General features: G+C 41.9%; 1 protein-coding gene and 1 non-coding gene across 2 annotated transcripts in view; one reads left to right on the top strand and one right to left on the bottom strand.

Moving 5' to 3' along the window:
* The window catches only part of SCFD2 (sec1 family domain containing 2), a 172,001-nt gene that overhangs the window by 134,938 nt on the left and 15,361 nt on the right, over positions 1-21,702 (bottom strand). Inside the window, exon 3 of the mRNA XM_087963528.1 lies at positions 4,348-4,475. Coding sequence (XP_087819654.1) covers positions 4,348-4,475 — 128 coding nt within the window. The remainder of the gene's footprint in view (positions 1-4,347; positions 4,476-21,702) is intronic.
* Positions 13,933-14,184, top strand: LOC148130755 (signal recognition particle RNA). Its single transcript, XR_015749639.1, has one exon.

Raw genomic sequence — 21,702 nt, 5'->3', positions numbered from 1 at the left:
AAATAAAGTTATAAAAATAACAAAAGACAGCCAACACACACACAATACTCCTTCCTCCTCCTATTTTCCTCATAACAACCCCATGAGGTGAGTTGGGCGGAAAGAGAGTGACTGGCCCAAAGTGACTCACCCAGTTTTCATGCCTAACTCATAATTTACCTGATTTCTAGCCTGGTGTTATAACCCCAAACTGGCTGTTTTGTGTCCTCTGACATAAAACTCCCTTTTTATGAGCCTGTAATCCATTAATTCAGGGTAGAATCTAGGTGACTAGATGGAGCTGAGCATTTATTGGCCGGATACTCTTCCTGACACCATGCAGTAGATCTTTTGTGTGTGTGTTCTAGGAGAGAAACATCTGCCACTACCTAAGGACTCAACTCTTAACCTTCTCAATGAGAGGCCAGCTTCTTCACCACTAGGCGACCATGCCGCTCCTTTTATGCTCCGACATACGACCCCAATATTTCCCCAGTAGGAAGGAAAGGCAGGAAAAGGACAACCAGCAACAAGGTAGACGAATCAGTTATACCAGTGAACTTTACAGAAGGGAAATCATGATGGCTCCCGTAAAGGCACATCTCGCTAATCATTTATAGTTCTTTCATGGTGTCAATGAGCACACAGGTTGAAGCAGTATTTCCCAACCTTAAGCTATTTTAAGTTGAGTAGACTTCAATTCCCAGAACTCCCCAGCCAGCATGGCTGGCTAGAGAATTCTAGGAGTTAAAGTCAACTCATCTTAAAGTTGCTAAGACTGAGAAACACTAGGTTAAAGTCAGGGGTGGGCTTCAAAAATTTTAGCAACGGGTTCTCTGCCCGGTTGCTGGATGGGCATGGCCATGGTGGGTGTGGCCTAGTCCAGGGGTCTCCAACCTTAGCAACTTTTAAGACTTGTGGACTTCAACTCCCAGAGTTCCTAGTCTGCCTCTTGCACCACGGTGGGGGGGGGGTTGCCCTTCCCAGACTCCGGAAGCTTTCCTCGGGCCTTTAGGAGGGCAAAAACGGCCTCCCTGGGCTCCGGAGGCTCTCTGGGAGCCGGAAACGGGCCCATTTCTGGCCTTCCCGAAGGCCCATTTTTCTCCCTCCCCAAACCTCCGCCCTTGCCTGCATCCAAAACGGGCCGGGTGGGGACTCCTGGGAGAGGCGGGGTGGGCGTGGCCAGCTAGGAGTGAGATTTGGGCCATTCTCTGAACTGCACAGAATCTTAGCTAGGGGCTCTCTCAAACCCCCTGAGAACCCACCCCCAGCAGCCCAGCCCTGTTTAAAGTGACAACATTTATTTCACTCTCAAAATGCCCTTTTAGAAACAAATGCCTAAATGGGGCTTATATAATGTTCAAAATGAAATTTCCCATTTGTATTTCCCCATGATGGATGTGGTACAGAGATAATTGAATTCCAACTCAAACATTCAAAACTGTGGGAATATGAGGCTCATGTAAGTTTTTCCTCTGTCCCCATTTCACAATGTCCAAAGATGGTCACATTTTGTTCCTTTCTCATAGCTTGGATGTTCTTTCATGTTCCAAATAAAGTTCAGACATAGCTTATCTCCACAGATCTGTTCTTTCCTTTGAAGTTTCCCCCTACCCTCCCTGTGTACTTACAACACTGTTTAAGGGATGTACGGTAGCTTTACTCCTGCCTCTCAAAGACTGCTGCATCCGTATATTGTTACTGTAGGCTAAATCTGCCTTGTGCTTTTTAATGAGCTCCTTTAGCCTTTCGTGTTTCATTCTGCGCGGTTTACTAAGGATGAACTAAAGAGGCCCTTTTCCATTAGTGGAGGAGTGAGGCAACAGAAAGGAGCATTTGCTTTTCTTATCCTCTGGGTGTTTCAGCTTTTATCATTCAGCATGCCAATAAAGGGACATAATAAAGAGATTCAGGCTCCTTTCAGATGCACTGTCCCCTGTTAAAACTGCCAAGCAAGGCAGGCTACTTCTGAAGTCAAACCATGGCGTTGATGACAAAGCATCTTTGGTTGCTCAATAACATGCTATCAGCAAAGATTTAAACAAAAGCATTATGAATCTTCACTCTCAGCAGCTTTCCATGCATCTGATCACCAAAAGAGGACCCAGAGAAAGGGAGGGCTGACCGAACAGCAGTAGTATTTACACTGAAAAAATAAATATTTGTTTTTAGGAATGTCCTTGTCATCTTCTCACCTTTCTCACCTCTCGTCTTTCCTACTTATCTCCTCCTATTGGTATACTATGATTTATACATTCATAAATATGAACCAGTTGCCAAGCACCCAAATTTTGATCGTAGCAATAGCACTTAGGCATATACCAATTTATGTTGCTTTATTGTCTCCTTTAAGTGGTTTATACAGTCAGCCTATCCCCCCCGCAATCTGGCTCCTCATTTTACCCACCTCAGAAGGATAGGAGGCTCAGTCAATCTTGGAACCTGGTGGGATTCGATCTACCAAATTGGAGGCAGTTCAAATAATCACCAGGTTTAAGGTTGACTGAGCCTCCCATCCTTCCGAGGTGGGTAAAATTAGGAGCCAGATTGTTGGGGGCCAATTGACCATGCAACCATGGGGATGCTGCAACTGTCACAAGTGTGAAAAACAGTCATAAGTCACTTTTTTCCGGTGCCATCGTAACTTTACGTGGTCTGCTGTAAGTTGAGAACTACCTGGACATATAATCCTCTTTATGTGTTAGGAAAAAAAAGTATGGAAACATTGCTCTCTCTCTAATCTTCTGAGTCACGGATAGGAAATGAACTTGTGGTATTCTGCAAAGGCCTACAGAATTAGGATAGGTGAAGGCTTTTTATTTCCTCTTCATCCATACATTGCTCTCGAGTCCCCCATTTCCATCTGGAGGTAAGGATACACATTTCCATATCTCTAGATATCAGTTTAATAGCTCACAGGGAACGGAGCAGGCCCCAAAGGGTTTCTCTGCATTTTCACTTCAGAGTTTTACAACATTAAAAATAATGCACTGCAGTTTCATATGAAAGTTTGACTATTTTAATGGGGGGTGGGGAGGGGTCCAGGGCTGGAAATATTAAGTAGTCCAAAATACCAAAGATTCCCATTCCTAGACAAAACATGACATCCAATTTGCTCTTTTCCAACTGCATGCTCCTACAATACTGGAGACAGAGAGCAAGAAATCAACCTGAAATATTATGAACATCCCTATGGGAAATTGCATGCATAAATGTCTTTCAAGAAAACTCCAATGATTTAGGATTGAATATCGCTCTGCTAAACAACTATTTCCCACAACAATGTTGAACTATTTAGTAAGGCTGTATTAATATTCTTCTCAACTTTCCTATTACCTATCTCCTTTCCTATTTATAACTATAACTTCGTTGCTTGTATCTTTACAATGTATATTGTTTTATTTAGATTCCTAAAAGGATTTATGTTGATTCTATCACTAGGTGCTGTATCTTATGATTTATGATGAATGTATTTTTATGATGATTATGATCATGATTTATCACTTATAGCTTTTATGTACAATGAGAGCTTATGTACCAAATTCCTTGTGTGTCCAATCACACTTGGCCAATAAAGAATTCTATTCTATTCTATTCTATTCTATTCTATTCTATTCTATTCTATTCTATTCTATTCTACTCTACTCTACTCTACTCTACTCTACTCTACTCTACTGGACATGGAATGGAATGGAATGGAATGGAATGGAATGGAATAGAATAGAATAGAATAGAATAGAATAGAATAGAATAGAATAGAATAGAATAGAATTCTTTATTGGTCAAGTGTGATTGGACACATAAGGAATTTGTCTTCAGTGCCTCAGTTTACATAAAAAAATACATTCATGAAGAATCATAAAATACAACACTTAGTGATAGTCATAGGATATTAAATAGCCAATCAAATCATATTAGGAAACTAAATAAAAATATACAAAGATAAAGATAAAGATACAAGCAACAAGGTTGTAGTCATAAGTGGGAGGAGATAGGTAATAGGAAAGATGAGAAGAATACAGTCTTAGTAAATAGTTTGACAGTGTTGTGGGAGCAGGCAAAAGATTCATCAATACGATTCCTGATACAATACATTTATTTCAGCAAACTATTTAATCATGCAGATTGATACAATTGTCTAACTGTTCTAACTGTTCCATTACAAAAAACAGAGCAGATTTTTAAATGCAGAATCACAGAAATGGTCTCTATATATAACAAAGGCATTACAATCCTACTCACTTCAGAAAATTTAGCTTCCTGTCCAATGAGCAATAATCCCAGCTTATCAAATGAACAATCATTATGAAGTCGCGCTGCTTCTAGTGCATTCGCAGTGTAGAGTTAGTTAATGGCATATGGGCTCACCCATGCTCATCTTGATTGGCAAATGTTCTCGGCTTGCAGCTTCCACAAGGTGTCTTCTAACTTCCATCAAACCTTCTTTCTGTTTTAGATTCATTAAGGACTCCCAGAGAGATCTAGCCGCTGGTTCTCTGTTAACAAAAGGAAAGTTTAGGCTAACATCTGTTAAAATCAAACAGGTTTGTCCTAGCTTAGTGATGTCCATATTGCAGAATGTGGCCTATATATTTTAAAGTACAGAAATACTGTTCAACTTTTACAATAGTAGCCGCCCTGTTTTGGTTGGTAATAATCTAGGTGGCTTGCTGAAGTTCACAAGGTGGCTTGGTGGCTAAGACGCTGAGCCTGTCAATCAGAAAGGTCGGCGGTTCGGCAGTTCGAATCCCTAGCACCGCATAACGGAGGAAGCTCCCGTTACTTGTCCTCGCTTTTGCCAACCTAGCAGTTGAAAAGCACATAAAAATGCAAGTAGAAAAATACGGACTACCTTTGGTGGGAAGGTAACAGCATTCCGTGCGCCTTGGGCATTAAGTCATGCCGGTCACATGACCACGGAGACGCCTTCGGACAGCACTGGCTCTTCCTCTTTGTAATGGAGATGAGCACCGCCCCCTTGAGCTGGGAACGACTAGCAGGTATGTAGGAGGGGAACCTTTATCTTTAATCTAGGAACTGATAACATACCGGTATCTAAAAGCATGGTTGTTGTCATGCCCCTGTTGGACACTGACTCTGAGGGAGAGGAGGAACAGCCGACAGGGAGTGGAAGTGTGGCTCTGGAGGTTGTGGAGGAGGGTGGGGAAGGGCAGAGGCCGGCTGGGCAGTCAGAGGAGGACCCAGGCCCATCCCCTATCCATCCTAGAGCACGCAGGGAGGAGAGGATAAGGAAGTGAATGGCGTGGTCTACGGGGGAGGAAAGGGCCTTAATACTCTTCATGGGCTGCAGCTGTGAGAACTGGTTAAAAGGACGGACATGTGTATGGGCCAGTGCTGGAAACAAAGCGTGGAAATACTTCTAGTCTGTCGTTCCTCTCTGAATTTGGCGTCCTTCCCAGTGTATGTTACGATATCTGTGGACGTCTTCAAGCCTTTACCCTGCCTGGTCTCCTTAATTGCTTCAGTGTGGTTTGTGTTGTTTTTTGTCTATTTATAATTTATATGTATTTTGAGTTTGAATGGAAGTTCTTCCTTTTCGCAACTGTTTGTGGGGGAGTTTTTTCTCCAGTCAATAATATTTGGACCTTTGAAGCCAAGTTGAAGGAATTAAAGAGACTTCACCTGTTTTTGTGACTTTGTTGCTTTTGTATCCCAACCTGGGTCATCACACCACACCCGTCATAAGTACGAAGCATCTGAAGTGTGTGAAAAATGGTCAAAATTTTTTGAGTGCTGTTGTAACTTTGAATGGTCACTAAATGAACCATTGTAAGTCGAGGACTATCTGTATTTTGATTTACTATTCCTGCTCTACTTACTACTTAAAGGCTCTTTTTCGTAATTTACATTTGTGCCAACATTTCTAGGAACTCTTGTAAGGATTCCTATTTGAAAAATGAAAATATACTGGAATGCAATTTCCAAGCATATGTGCTGTTTGGAAACATAAAAATCACATTGTGAGGATTAGAGCCAGGATCTTTCTAAGGCACCTTTTTGGAAGAATTAAAAAGCAAATAAAAGCTCTCCAGGAAACATTTGGTTTTTATATATGAAATTGATTTTTTAAAAATCTAATTTCCTTCTTGCTTGTTTTCCTTTTTCAAAGAGGAGAGCAATCCAGTGAAGATGGATTTGATAAGCGATCCTGGTTGGTCTTGCTTACAAAAGAAGTCACACATGTTCATGTTTAACTTTTTGATTCATAAACTTTCTTCCCAGCTGTGGCTAATGAAGGGAATCAGGGCCCTTTCCTCCCCCATAAACCATGCAACCCACGTTGCTCTCTTCACCGTTGCTCTTCTTCCCTGCATGCCCTAGGATGAAGAGGGGGTGGGCCTGGGTCTTCCTCTGAACTCCCTCTCCCTTGTTCTACCTCTCCCCTGCTCTGCCCAGCTGGACTTTGCCCTTCCCCAGTTTCCTCCACAGCCAACGGAGCCACACTCACATTCCCTGTCAGCTGTTCGACTTCCTCATGTCAGCCTCAAGATATATTCACCCCTAACTATCAAGATATCTTCACCCCTAATTATGGCTTATTTGTTGCTATGCTCTTTTCCTCTCTTTCGGCTGTCATGAAACGGTGGGAGGGGGGGAATCTTGGAGGGGAAGAAGGCAGGAGGTGTTTTGCATTCCTTTGCTGGGTTAAGAAAGGGAGGGGGGATTCTTTGTTTTAACTTTCCATTTCTTCGCTAGCCTCTGTCCTTTTTCTGCGCAGCTGCGAACTTTTATCAAAATATGTCAAGGTCACTGACAGTAGCCTCATCCTCACCTGGAGATGACCACATGATCCTATTCAGAAGTTTTAATTGGAAGAATCATTTGATCTTTGGAAGGGGGGAGCAATTCTATCCCTTTGTATATGCATTTTACCCGCCAATATCTCAGTTTCGGAATTGATTCTGTTGCTACCATTCAATTTCCAGTAAAAGAATAATTCTGCTCTACACCATGGAGTCTGAGTATTTCTTTCTTGGGATTTAGAAGGAGCACAGTCTGACACCTCCTCAGATTCAGATTCCAACAGGGGCATGACACAGAATTTATGCATCTTTATATGCAGACATGCTAGCACCTTTGCTTTCTACCTTGTCAATTCAGACCTCACAAACAGCATGTTCCAAGTGCATGGTCTACAAAACAGACAAGAAACAGTCCGATGGAACATATCACTTGAATTTAACCCTTAAACTTCATTTGTACTACGAGAGGTGATCTGATCATTGCTTTAGAACAGTGATCCCCAACCTTTTTTATGCCGCGGCCCAGTACCGGCATCAACTGGGCGCCGCCATCTTTTTTTGATGAAAAAGTGCTTCCGGTGACCTCACCGGAAGCACTTTTTCATCAAAAAGATGGCGGCGCAGTGCTTCCGGTGAGCTCTTTCGGGTAGAAATGGCTTTCTACCTGGAAAAGCTCACCGGAAGCGCTGGCGCCACCATCTTTTTTTGATGAAAAAGTGCTTCCGGTGAGCTTTCTACCCGGAAAAGCTCACCGGAAGCACTTTTTTATCAAAAAAAGATGGCGGCGCCCAGCAACCAGCGGCCCGGTAAGACTTGTTCCGCGGACCGGTACCGGTCCGCGGACCGGCGGTTGGGGACCCCTGCTTTAGAAGACCCAAAGGCTGTGCATCTGGGTTCTGATTGAGTTTACTGGAGCAAATGGACACTGGCTATAAAAGAATTCTGGAGGGCATCAGAGTGAGGGAAAGTTTTCTGAGCAAAATTCTGAAAGCACAGAAAGATTAGTTTTCAGTACAGTTGCCAAGTTTTGAGTTCATTAACGAAGTAAAGGGGATTCAGCCCAGGAACACTTTAGCAAATGATAGTGAATCGTTCCCAAAGATTTTAAGGATGTTTTCTGAGGATTACAATGTGTTACATCAACTTTTGGTCTTATGCTTTATTTCAAATTATGTCCCTCACCAACAAAAGTTCTGTTTCTGGTAGCATCTTAAATAGAATTTATCCTGATCTGAACTAAATGGAGTTTGTTGGAAACTAACAGGAAACATAGATCAAATGGGAGCTGTTTTAGTGGAAAATGGAGTTCTGTGCTAAACAGTGGTTCTGATTTAATTAATTGTAAAACAAAATTGTTCTAGGGAAATAAGTTTATATCCCAGTGAAATGAACTTTCTAAAAAGAACTACATATGTGATCTCTGGCCTAGGCTTGTCTTACTTACAGATCTGCAAAATAAACCTATGACTTAGTCAAAGATAAGAGATAACGATAAGAGAATACCAAAATACAGCCCTGCCTCTGCATATATATTTCCAATATTCTGTCATGCTGCATTGCAGCCAAGAAACAAATAGCGGACAGGCCTTTCCGCTTAGGAAGGTATTTGATTCTTAATGAATCTAGCAAAGTAAGGAATGAAACTGGTTCACATCAAGCATCCAAAGTAACAAATATAGGTCCCAAGAGTGCTTTTTCAAGAGGCAACTGGACTTTCCTGGTTTTTCTTTGAAGACGTTTCGCTTCTTATCCATCTGAACAGCTGAAGAAGCTTCTTGGATGAGAAGCAAAAATGTCTTCAAAGAAAAACCAAGAAAGTCCAGTTGCCTCTTGAAAAAAAAGCACTTTTGCAACAACCATGAGCTGGATGACTGAAAATTTCCATAGATATTTGACAAACATAGGCTTTTAATTTCACCAATCAAAGCAAATGGTTGCTTTGTATTTCTTGGAACTGTGCTGAAATGCGGGTAACATTTTTATTGCATAAAATCATTAGAAGTAAAACAAGCATATACATTGCATAAACTTATTATATTAAAGAAATATATGGACATTAAAAAGCTAACCAAAAATCAAGTTTTACTCTTCCCCTCCCTCCTATTTGTATCTCTGGCTCAAATTCAAAAGATTTGATTGCTTTGTCTGTTTCTGCAAACAAACACTTGACAGTTAACAAATGTAAGTAATTCACTGCGGCCAATCAGCTGTTTCCCCTATGTTATATATAACAGCCACCCTTAAGTACAAAATATCCACCATATTTGTCTTGATAGATTCATAACGATTGCATATACTGACAGGATGATATTTTTAATGATTGTTCGTATTGTATGGCAAAAATGCCGAGTTGCTGGCAGAGAAGAAAAATCATTTCCAACTATTATTAGACATCTGGATGATGCAATGAATCTGAAAAGTAACATACTGAAGGTAATGGTGCTTGATAGAATAACATCAAAAGTTAAAAAGGGAGTTAAAAAAAGGGTAAGTTATTCATATATGGGGAAAAAATGGATGAGGTGATCTGACGGCCTGACTGAACTGTATTATCTCCAGCCCAAACAATGTAGTTATATTATGTTGCAGGATTGGGTACCTCTAGTTTAATGAAAAGAAGGACTTGGAGTGACATGATAGCAGTGTTTTAATATTTGAAGGGTTGCCACAAAGAAAAGAGGGGCTCAACCTATTATCCAAAGCAGGGGTCGTCAATGTTTTGGACCTCAGGGACCACCAAACTTCTAATTTTAAATCCTGCGGACCAGGGACCCTGGGAAAATCCCAAAAAAAGTCTGCAGGAAAATTACCCACCCCGTTTTCCTACCGATCGATCATTCTTTATTTGGGATCGCAGGATACAGGCATGATATTCCCCTTAGAAAAAAACGGGCTGCGCAAGAAATCGCTTCTCACTGCCGCCCGCCGCACCGACCGCGTGCACCGGGGGCACTGACCGCCGCCGCGCCGCCGCCGCACGAACCGCCCGGCGATTCGGGGGAATTCATTTAATCGAAAATATCATGCCTGAGGATACCGCCTCCAACTCCATTCTCGGGGGGGGAGAAGAGAGAGAGAGAGAGACTTTTGGCTTCATGCAAGGAAAGCAGCAGAAGTCTTTCTTTCTCTCCCCCAAATTTCGCCAGAAATGAGTCTTTGTGAGACTTGTTGTGCTGGGCGCAGCCTCTTGGAGCAGGATGCCTTGCAGGGTCCCAAAGACTCATTTCTGGCGGAGTTTGGGGGAGAGAAAGAAAGACTTTCGCTGCTTTCCTTGTGTGCAGCCAAAAGCAGCAGAAGAAAGAAGCAGAAAGAAGCAGCCTGGTGGCCAGGCCAGGTATGTGGGGCAAGTGGGGCAAGTTCCCACCCTCTGCCCTTTCCCCTCTCCCCTCACTACCTTGTGTTGTTGACAATGCAAGGGACGCAAGCCTTGTGTTCCCGCAGCCCATGTGGGTGGCGCAGCCTTGTGTTCCCGCGTAGCCTGGATTAGTTAGTTAGTTTACTTTATTGTCATTGCACCTCGTATAACAAAATCAAACACTATCTTCAGTGCACATCATGACCATGAAAATAAACACCAACACACATCCTTCACACTCCACATTAATGGCTTGGGGGGTGTTTTGGGGGTGACATTTCTCTGCGGACCACCAAAATTTTCCCGTGGACCACTGCTGCTCAAAAGCACCTGAGGGCAGGAGAAGAAGCAATGAATGGAAACTAATCAAGGAGAGAAGCAACCTAGGACCAAGGAGAAATTTCCAGACAATGAGAACCATTAACCAGTGGAACAACTTGCCTCCAGAAGTTGTGGGTTTTTTAAAAAAAGAGATTGGACAGCCATTTATCTGAAATGGTATAGAGTTTTGCTTGATGATCTCCATGGTACTTTTCAACTCTGTTATTCTGTTATATTGAATATATAGCTGCATACACCTTATACATCCACTCTGTTGTCTGCTGCTGACGTCTCATTTCAGTGCCCGGAGGCTTGTAAAAACTAAATTTCCAACTTAGGAAATCTGAGCTTCCAAAACAACTGTGAATATTCAGAGAGAGCCCCGTGGCATTTTGACCAAAAGGCCGAGCTGAAAAAGCATCCCGTCTCAGGTAAGCAAAACTTTAAAGTGGTTTAAAATTAAGAACTAAGTGGGTCCAAAAGAAAACGGTGAGAGGCCAATTTACTGAAAAAGCAGAGTTTTGCCAGCTATTTTAAAAACAAGAATATCTTCTAATGTCAATTTTTCATGACCGAAAAGGCCACTCTCCTTCTTTTCATAGCCTAATCGTATCTTATCAGCGGATGGCACCATTGGCTTAGGTTCAGGATTAGCCCATCTTTGGGGCGAGCATGCTATTTCAGCTATTGTACTAACAAGCTATCTGACCGGAGGAGGCCTGGCTTCCATCAGGAGGCACCTCCTGGTGATCATACTTGATGAGAGTTTGAGGAGCCTTAGATCCAACACATCTGGAGGACATCAGCTTGTTCTGTGACAAGGCAACACAGAGGCCCCGGCTTAAGAAAGGTGGTGTGAAGAAGCTTCTTGGATGAGAAGCGAAACGTCTTCAAAGAAAAAACAGATACTCCAGTTTCCTCTTGAAAACAGCACCTTTGGGGCAATAAGTAGGGTTCTGCATTCAGCCGATAGGTATTGAGTGATCACCCAGAATCTCAAGAAGGTCCTAACCCTTTATCTGGTGCAGAAGGTTTTAGTATTAAAACCTGGGGCCATGACAATAGCCGCTGTGAAAAAGAGCAAAAGACTGAAAATATTTGATGGCGGTGCTTTCACAAACTTTAAAAACTGCAGCTCTATACAGCAAACAGTTCCCAACTTCCCACTGCCAACACATTATCATCTTTGTGATCAATGGTGTTTAAATTCCCACCTTACAAAACAAAACATGCCAATCCCCCAAAAAGAGAAAAAGTCAACACTAAAGAAACACTAAAGGTTGTTTTTTTTTAAAAGTAATTTAAGCTTATTCCCCTATTTTATTCTAAACCCTCAACCTAAGAGACTCAACTTTAGCTGTAGATTTTGTAAAACGAAAAAGACTAGTGATTACGATTTGGTTCAAGTGCCCCAAACCCGTGATGGCGAACCTATGGCACGCAGATTAATTGGTGGAACAAACTTACCGTAGTTTTGTTTTAGTAGAGATTTCAATGATTAAAAACTATAATCAACATTTTATTGATAGTTTTAAGAAAAATGTCAACAGATACTTAACTGAGAAACAAAAGGGGGTTGCATCAGTTGATTTTAAAATAACTATAAGGGTCTCAATTTCTTCTCTAGGGTCACACTTTTTTTTCTCTTTCTAATACGAAGGAATAAAACGGCTAAGACATATGCTTCCAGGGATTTTGTGTTTGCAGACAGTGGGTTTTCTACTGAAAACATCTGGGTATATCCCAAGGCTATATAGTATATAACATTCCTGGAGTTCTTCCAGACTCCAATGCTAACAATAGCGTGTACATTTGGGAGGGTGCCTGTGTGTTGGGAAGCAGTTATTATTTCATTCAGTGGAAGATAAAAATGGATTCCTGAAGCAAAAGCCTGCTTCTTTAAGTTATACTAATGCACTGTGATTCATTTCTCTAGAGAATGTGCTTTCAATAAACACCAGAAAAGAAAACTGTACGTTTATAAAATTCCCACAATTTCTGTTCAGTATTGAATATTCTTGGTAGGCAAGCCAATGCTTGTGTTTTACAGAATCCTAACTCTCCTTTTTCTCCCAATAAGGGATCACTCTCTCATTAGCGAATGGGACAACTCACCATGGCCAACTCACCGTGGGAAAACTTGCTGCGGGACAATCTACCAATTCTATTTAATTATTTCAAATAAATAAAAAATATTTTCATTTTTGCCATTCACATTTCATCCCGTCCTTCCTTTTGCATCCTTCCTTTAATGATTCTATTCCACTATTTCTTTGATATTAGTGTAACTCTTGTCCTGCAGTGAGTTGTTCTGTGGCAAGAGGGCCATCCATGGCGGGTAGCCTGACGGTGAATTGGCTGTGGCAAATTGTCATAGACCTCTCTGATTTAGTGAAACAAACTAGGAACTTAGGATGCCACTAAATCTTTCCTACTCAAGAGCAACAAAAGGTACTCAAGGAAGAAAGATACCTGCCTGATGGGTAGTGAAGACCATCCCCCAAAATATGGATTCCTGTCATTTGACCGCATTACATTGTGGGGTGAAACATGATCCTTTTCTCTCAGCTCTTTGAGCCAGGTGAGGTCAGAAAACAGATACAAGAAATACTAAGATTCTACTTTATTGATACAGTCTATAATGGCAAGACCCTTGAAAGGCTGAGAGTATTTTCACTTCCCTCTCTCTTATACCAAAAAGAATCAAGGAAAGCTGGGTGAAGTGGCGTGAGCTTGTAATCCAGCTATTACTATTGCTAAATTTGCAGATGATACACCAGTGGTGGGACTCATCTCCGGGGGGATGAGTCTGCCTACCGAGATGAGGTGGACCGGTTGCTTTTGTGGTGTGGAGACAATAACTTGGTCCTCAACACCAATAATTCCAAGGAGCTTATAGTGGACTATAGAAGGAACAGATCTGACATCCAGCCCTTGCTTATCAATGGAGACTGAGTGAAACAAGTGACCAGTTTTAAGTTTCTGGGTGTTACCATAAAAAAGGACCTGACCTGGGGTGCCAACATTGAAGCCCTGTTCAAAAGGGCCCAGCAGAGATTATACTACCTGAGGCTTCTCAGGGAACAACAAGTGGATGGAAAACTGCTGGTGACCTTCTACCGCTGCACCATAGAAAATATCTTAACTTACTGCACCTCTGTATGGTTTGCCAATTGCACAGATAGGCAGATAGGACAGCACTCCAGAGGGTTAACGTCATTGCCCAGAAGATCATGGGTTGCCCTCTCCCCTCTTTGGAAGAGCTTTATAGTTCCAGCTACCTTAAGAAAGTTCAAAACATTTTCAAAGATCCATCTCATCCTGGGAACCCCCTTTTTTTTTTTTTTTTTGAACTATTACCATCTGGCAGACGGCACAGGATAATAAAAACAAGGACAAATAGGCTGAAAAACAGCTTCCATCCCAGGGCAGTAGCTCTGTTGAATTCTACTGTAGAGTACACTGAAGATGGTATTTAATTTCGTTGTACGATGTGCAATGACAATAAAGTAAACTAAACGACTCCGGAGGTTGAGGCTGGCGGATTGCTTGAGCTCAGGAGTTCTGGGCTGCAGTGGGCTAGGCCGATTGGGGGTCCGCACTAAGTTCGGCATCAATACGGTGATCCCCAGGGAGCCGAGGGCCACCAGGGGTGAACCGGCCCAGGTCGGAGACGGAGCAGGTCAAAACTCCTGTGCCAATCAGTAGTGGGATAGTGCCTGTGAATAGCTACTGCAGCGTAGCCTGAGCAAGACCCAGACTCTCAAAAATAAAAGAATCAAGGCAAAGCCACCTTGAGTTTCTTTCTCACATTTTCTTGTTTTCCTGGGCTAAGCTCTGGTTAACTAATTATCACCGTCTTCTTTTAATGACCCCATACTCCTTTGCAGGGTGGAGTCTGGGAACGGAATGGAGCTGAGTGTTTACTGGCCAGATGCCCTTCCTGTCACCATTGCAGAGCTTTGTTCCAGCAGATATATTCTCATTGTGCTCAAAGAGAGAGAAACATCTGCTGCTACCTAGGATCGAACCGGTTAACAAATGGTCCCTACGTATCTTCTCCAAAATGATCTCTGTGGTTCTGCTATACTTTTCTTCCTCGTTGACAGCCAAGTTTATCACAAGAAAGAGAAGCGAGCCAATAAGATTTCCGAATCTGTGTTATATCTCAGGAGACCAAAACAACCGTGGAACTTTCCTCCCTCAATTTTGGGGAGAAAGGGTACAGAGGTTTGCTTATTTTGTGGCTGAGCCCATCCAGATAATTCATATTTAGTGTGAAGCTGCAAACAGGAAGGACGGATGCTTCCTTAAGAGTTGAGGTTCGCATCAAACATCAAAAACACAAAACAACTACAGGAATGATCTCTTCTAGCTTCCAGAAAGAATCACTGTTTTTCATTGCATTCAGAAGAAGACAAGGAAGCATTTCCCATAGTAATCTATGGGGCAAGGGAAATGGCAAATTACTGTCTAAATCAGGGGTGTCCAACCTTGGCAACTTTAAGACTTGTGGACTTCAACTCCCAGAATTCCTCAGCCAGCAAAGCTCTGGTCTAAATCATTTGCTTTTTGTCAAACTAGTGAGCCGATATATAACAAAAATACACCTTAATGAGTCAAAAAGAGGGCTGTGAAAATATTTACAGACCCCTCACATCCCAGACATAAAACTGTTTCAACTCCTTCCCTCAAAACGATGCCATAGAGCACTGTGCACCAGAACAACTAGACACAAGGACAGTTTTTCCCTGAACTCCATCACTCTGCTAAACAAATAATTCCCTCAATGCTATCCAACTATTTAAAAAGTCTGCACTACTATTACTATTAATCTTCTCATCACTCCTTATCACCCCTTCCCTCCCACTTGTGACTGTATGACTGTAACTTTGTTGCTTGTATCCTTACGATTTATATTGACTGTTTCCTAGTATGATTTGATCGCTTATTGTCCCCTATGACTATCATTAAGTGTTGTACCTGATGATTCTTGACGAATGTATCTTTTTTTTAACGCATACTGAGAGTATTTGCACCAAGACAAATTCCTTGTGTGTCCAATCACACTTGGCCAATAAAGAATTCTATTCTATTCTATTCTAAAGATATGCTTATAAATGACAGATGTCAACTTCTGAGTAAGTTCCTAATTGTGACAAGATGTTAAGAGTTGTCTACAAGGGACATAGCTCTGCCGGCTGTGGTCAACCAATGTTCAAAGTACTACTTTAAGTTGGTAAACCCACAAAAGGAAACACATATCTTAAACTTGTAGCAAGCATTTCCTGCAGTCCAACATCTTATGCAAGGTTTGTAGCAAATGACAACCTCTCCGAAGACTATTTAACACGGACTTAAAACAAATACCCACTCATATGCACAATTCAGTTAAATAGTTACAAGATATCTTCTAGATTTAGGGCACCACGTGTAATTTTAAGACATACTTTAGCATCTGTGATAACAAGCCATTTATATACTTAGCTGTGGAATGTGTGAAACAACTCAGCTGCTCAAAAATCAAAGGGCCAGTCCTGTGACTACTGCAGCTCTGGAATATGGGAGAGACTTTCCCATCAATGTCAGCAAGCCACTGTCAGTTAAAATTCATATTAGTGGTCTGCAGGATTTGAAATTATGAGTTTGGTGGTCCCCGAGTTCCAAAAGGTTGGCGACCCCTGAGTCCTGGATGACTGAGAATCTACTTAAACATACCGGACTTGTGTTCAACCCAACTGCCAGAAGGCATAATAACCATTAAGGAAAATCTGACTTTTAGGTTTGCAACGCCAAAAAGTTGAGAACAGGCAACTGTTCGTTTAGTGACCGTTCAAAGTCCCTGGAAAAAGTGACTTATGACGTTTTTCATGCTTATGACCTTTCCAGCATCCCCATGGTCACGTGATCAAAATTCAGATGCTTGGCAACCGGTTCCTATTTATAACCATCGCTGTGCCCCACGGTAATGTCCCAAGGCTTTTGAAACCTTCTGACAAGCAAAGTCAATGGGGAAGCCAGATTCACTTAACAACCAGGTTACTAACTTATCCACTGCAGTGATTCACTTAACAACTGAGGCAAGAAAGGCCGCGTTTCCCAAATGCCTCACTTAACAACAGATATTTTGGGCTCAATTGCAGTCATAAGTCAAGGACTATCTGTATCAGCTAGTTTTCTTTATTTGCAGGGTGTTGTTGTTCTCTGTAGATGGCACCATTCCCCAAAGAACACACCATTTGCTCTCCATCTGGGAGCAACACTCGGCCTCTTTATATTCTGTGCAGGATATTCCTTTGTTCCTCATATACAGGAGGAAGAAGAGTTAAAAGGAAGGAGAGATGTTATGTAAAGCAGTCCAATACTGTATTGTCAGGCAAATATAATGGATGGATAAAAAGAACAAGCAAGAGTGTGGAGGTGAGTAGCTCTCTATCCCAGGTGTAGTCTGCAAGTTGTAGTAGAGCCTGCCTGTGTGTTGCGTTTCTCTTAATATTTTCCTTGTTTGTTGGTAATGCGTAATGCGTGAGGAGATTCAAGTTGGCTAAAGTAGCAGCAGAAGAGCTAGAACTTAACACCTGAAAACATAGGACAAGATTCTAACAGTAAAAGTAGACCTGGCCTTTGTATTGCCTGGGATGATTATTGCACAAAAAGTACATGCAAGTAACTGTTAAGACTGAAGAACTGTCGGAGTCTGAATCCGAGGAGGAAGCTGAACAGCTGACAGGGAGTGGGAGGGTGGCTCCGTTGGCTGTGGAGGAGGCTGGGGAAGGGCAAAGTCTGGCTGGGCAGAGCAGAGGAGATGTAGAACAAAGGAGACAGAGTTCAGAGGAAGACCCAGGCCCGCCCCCTCTTCATCCTAGGGCACACAGGGAGGAACAGAGAAGAGAGCAACGTGGGTTGCGTGGCTTACGGGGGAGGAAAGGGCCCTGATTCCCTTCATTAGCCACAGCTGGGAAGAAAGTTGATAAGAACTGAATGCTGAGTGTGGCAGCTGCTGGGAGCAAACGTGACTTTATCCTATGTTGTTGTTGCTTATCTGTGTTCCTGGCATCTTCCCAACTGTGTGAGTTTTGCCGTGCTTTCATGTCTGGAATTCTTGGTCCTGCCCTGCCAAACTAATTAGCTCAGTTTGGCTTGACTGGACTTTAAGTTACCGTTTGTGTTGACCATGTTTTGGACTTAATTTTTTGCAGTCAAAGGCTGTTCCTGGGAGAGTTTTTCTCCAGTCAGAAGGTAACCTGGATATTGGGGGCAAAGTTGGAGCTAATAAAGGGACTCTTCTTGCTTATCTGACTGTGTTGCCTTTGTGCCATGCCCCGGGTCATCACAAGAACAGAACTTCGCTCCAAACGATTGAGTGTTGCAATCCATTCTTTCCCAAACCATGTTGAGTTAGACTTGGGAGTTCACTAACTTTATAGGGCACCACATGTGGACCATCTGTGAACAATGGAGTACAGGATTCACAAACAAAGCAAAGAGAACAATAGCTAAGTTCAGGAGAAGGGCATGAACAATGTTGAACAGTAATATGGTTTGTTTGTTTTTGATTTAGCCTGATCTTCCACATTTTGACACATTAGTATTTTGGAGGAGACTGCCATGTAAGATATATTGTCAATATTGTTAAAGGTAACAGTTTCCCTGTCAGTCATGTCCAACTTTAGGAAAGGGGTGGGATTCAATTTTTTAACAACCGGTTCTGTGGGTGTGGCTTAGTTGGCGGGCATGGCTTGGTGGTAATGTGACTGGCTGGGTGTGGCCAACTCAACATCACTCACATCGAGGCACGCATCTCCTCACCTGGCCTCTCATGACTGTGGGGATGCTACAATAATCGTAAGTGTGAAAAAGGGTCATGAGTCACTTTTTTCAGTGCCATTGTAACTTTGAATGGTCACTCCACACAAGCGAAGTACCAGCAAAGGAAGGGAAAAAAAACTCCAGAGAAGTTCCAGAGACAGGAAATCTAGTCCTGCCAAGAATGTAATAAGGGTTAGCGGAGAGGCAGTTTCTGTAAGCAACACCAGAATGTTTCCTTCCTGCCTTCCTTACAGGATTAGGCCAGTAATTTCTTCTAACAACCGGTTCTCCGAACTGCTTAGAATGTTAACAACCGGTTCTACCGAGTAGGTGCGAACCTGTAGAATCCCACCCCTGCTTTAGGATATGTTGCTCATCTCCGTTTCTTGGCCAAGGGAGCCAGTGTTATCCAAAGACAATTTCCACAGACATGTGGTCAGCATGGCTATATACTAAAGGTGCATAGGATGCTGTTACCTTCCCACCGAAAGGGTACCTATTAATCTACTTGCAAACAGCTAGAGCAGGGGTGTCAAACTCAAGGCCCGGGGGCCAGATCCAGCCCATGGGGTACTTAGATCTGGCCCGTGGGGCCGACCTGGAAACAGTGAAGGACCGGCCCATGGTGCCTCTGCCAGCGAAAATGGAGCTTGCGAGGGCCGCATGCGATCCTCCCAAGCTCTGTTTTCGCTGATAGAGGGATGCAGGAAGCCATTACAGCAGAAAACGGGGCTCAGGAGCCCATTTTCGCTGGCAGAGTGCTGGTAGCAACGCAGGCACCCCCGACACGAGTGACATTGAGCTGACCACACCCATCCAGGCCCCTCGAGGTGAAACACAACCCTGATGCGGCCCTCAATGAAATTGAGTTTGACACCGCTGTGCTAGAGGGAAGGAATGGGGGCTCACCCCAATGCATGGGCCTTGGGTCTCGAACCTGGCCTATCAACACTCCAGCTGACAAGCTCAGAGTCTTTAACCACTGAGCCATCACTCCCCTCTCAATGTTGCTACCATCATACTCTTTCATAGCTACCGAATTAGTAGCTAGAACACCTACAAACAACACTGTTTATTGAAGCCAAGGTTATAAACAGTTCTATCTAAAGAAAAAGGCATTTTAAAATAGTTTTGAAAACAAACGGAGTCTGCTTGCAGAACAGTGAGACAGTAATTCAAACTACTATTAGAAATGTAACAATATTCTTGTCTTATTTGTTACTTGATTATCTTAAAAGTACAAGATCTTTGAAAACACTCAGCACTTTTCTGGGTTTAAAGAAAGATTCTGGTTTATATCATTATTCTAGTCATAAATATTCATCCCACTTATTTTTTTTTTAATCTATGTAAGTAATTCCAGATGTTTTTTTTTTTAATTCCCATTTTTTTTAAAGTTAAAATGTAATAAACTATAGAAAAGAAGTGACTCTTATCAGCTACAGTCATGTGGGGGGCGGGGGAAAGTACGTTATAGTTTAACATATCAGGACATAGTAAAAATCATCTGGTCCTTAGCAGTTCCTAAAAGTAGGCAAATACAACCTCAGATGAATAGCAACCACTGACATATTATGCCATGTCATCATTTATTTTACAATAAATTGCATCCTGGATCCTCTCTATATGTAGTATTCACTTAACAGTCATCTGTTTAGCTTCTATTCCATTCCATTCCACTCTATTCTAAAATGGTGTATAATTGTATTTATCCTAAATTGGTTAAAATAGGTAAAGGATCCGCAAATAGTAGTTGGAAATGCAACACTCAAATGGTAACCTTTTATCACTTTTGATGAACTTGGAAAAGGGCTAAAAACAATACTGGAGGGAAACTAATAATATAATTCAATTTTTTTTTAAAAAAAATAATGTACAATTTAGACTGGAAACTTTTTTTTTAGGATTAATGGATAAAACAGTGGGGGGGGGGGGGAAATCACATGGTGTTTTATTGTTATATATGATAAAAGCAGCAGAACTTCAATATGCTATGTTTTGGGAAAATCCTATGATATCCATAATAGAAGAATGGTTAATAAAGATGACAGAACTGGAAATGGTAGCTAAGTTAGTGGCCCTCGTGAGAGAAAAATCACTGAAGAAATTCATCTGTAATTGGAAGCTTTTGGTAGGAGATGGGAGAAAAATCAAATGTTGACATATGTTTATTGTTGTTAAAATTTAAAAAGAGGAATTTTTTTTAATTTCTTTTGGGGGAAATGGAAATTTTATTATAATCTTTCAGTATTCTCTGTATCCTTGGAAGAATCTGGAAGTCATTCTTTGTATATATTTGTGTTTTTCTTTCCTTTTTAAAAATACTTTTTCACACTTCTACCCCTATTCTCTTTTGACTCAACCATTTGTTTCGATTGTTAATGTTTTTACTATACGCTTTGTAATATGTAATAAAATTGTCGAAATGAAGGCATTAAGAGAAGGCTGCTCATTGAGGCAAAGTAGTATTCATGTTTAAATTTCAGGTCCATTTTAACAATCCTACGTAATCAGGCGATTGCAACTAAGCATTCAGCAAGTAATTTCAAATTAATACCTGAACTTTAAACTTTAATTTGCTGGTCTTATGAATCCCTACCTATTCTCTGTCTTCTTTACTATTTTGGATTTCTTTAGTTTTTCTACCAGTGCCATCTTTTTTGTTAATGATCATACCCAACTTAGTAGATTTCACACAAGTTGAGCTACAAGTCACATCAACTGCAGCCAGGATATTCACTGACTAAAAATTATAGGCATTATATAGTGTGACACATCAGAAGGATATCTGGTGAGAAAAGACTGCTCCTCCTTCAAAGCCCTTTCCTTGGCTCTTGTTTCCTCGGCCTGCTGCTTCTTCAGAGCCATTTTTCCTTCCCTTTCTTTTTCTCGCCCGTTTTTCGACATCGGCTTTTCTCTTGACTGGAGCAACTTTCTACTTCACTTGCCTCTGTTACGATTTTAAGGCAATTCAGCTACTCCCTATCTGCATTTTCCTCTCTTGGGGGAAACAGAAGCTGCCAAATTCTGTATCACGATACTGGACAATCTTGTCATAGATCAGGGTTGTCAAACTTGATTTCATTGAGGGCTGCATCAGGGTTTGACCTCGGGGGAGTCGGGGGGGGGGCTGGCAAAGGGGGGGCATGGCCAGCATGATGTCACTTGTGTTGGTGGCACAACTCCCGAGCTCCATTTTCAGCTGGGACAGACTCCTGCAACCCTCTGCCAACAAAAATGGAGCTCCCCACCCCAGTATGATGACTCAGAGTGTAACACAAAATCCAAAACATAAATAAATGTCCTTTATTGCCTCCAACTTGGCCCCACTGTTCAATAATACTCAGTTGGAGATAAAACGTATTCAAAAATAGTCTTCAAAAGAAAGCAATACAGTCCGAACTTAATGATAGCAGATAGAGGTGAAATAAAAAACCAAACAAACTACAATGACGAAATGTCCACAAAGGAACA

This window comes from Notechis scutatus, chromosome 4 (genome assembly GCF_049901735.1).
Source record: "Notechis scutatus isolate UNSWTSFEM ecotype Mainland chromosome 4, rNotScu1.2, whole genome shotgun sequence".
NCBI lineage: Eukaryota > Metazoa > Chordata > Lepidosauria > Squamata > Elapidae > Notechis > Notechis scutatus.
The sequence above is the reverse complement of the archived record's forward strand: the minus strand, read 5'-3'. Positions and strand labels throughout refer to the sequence as shown.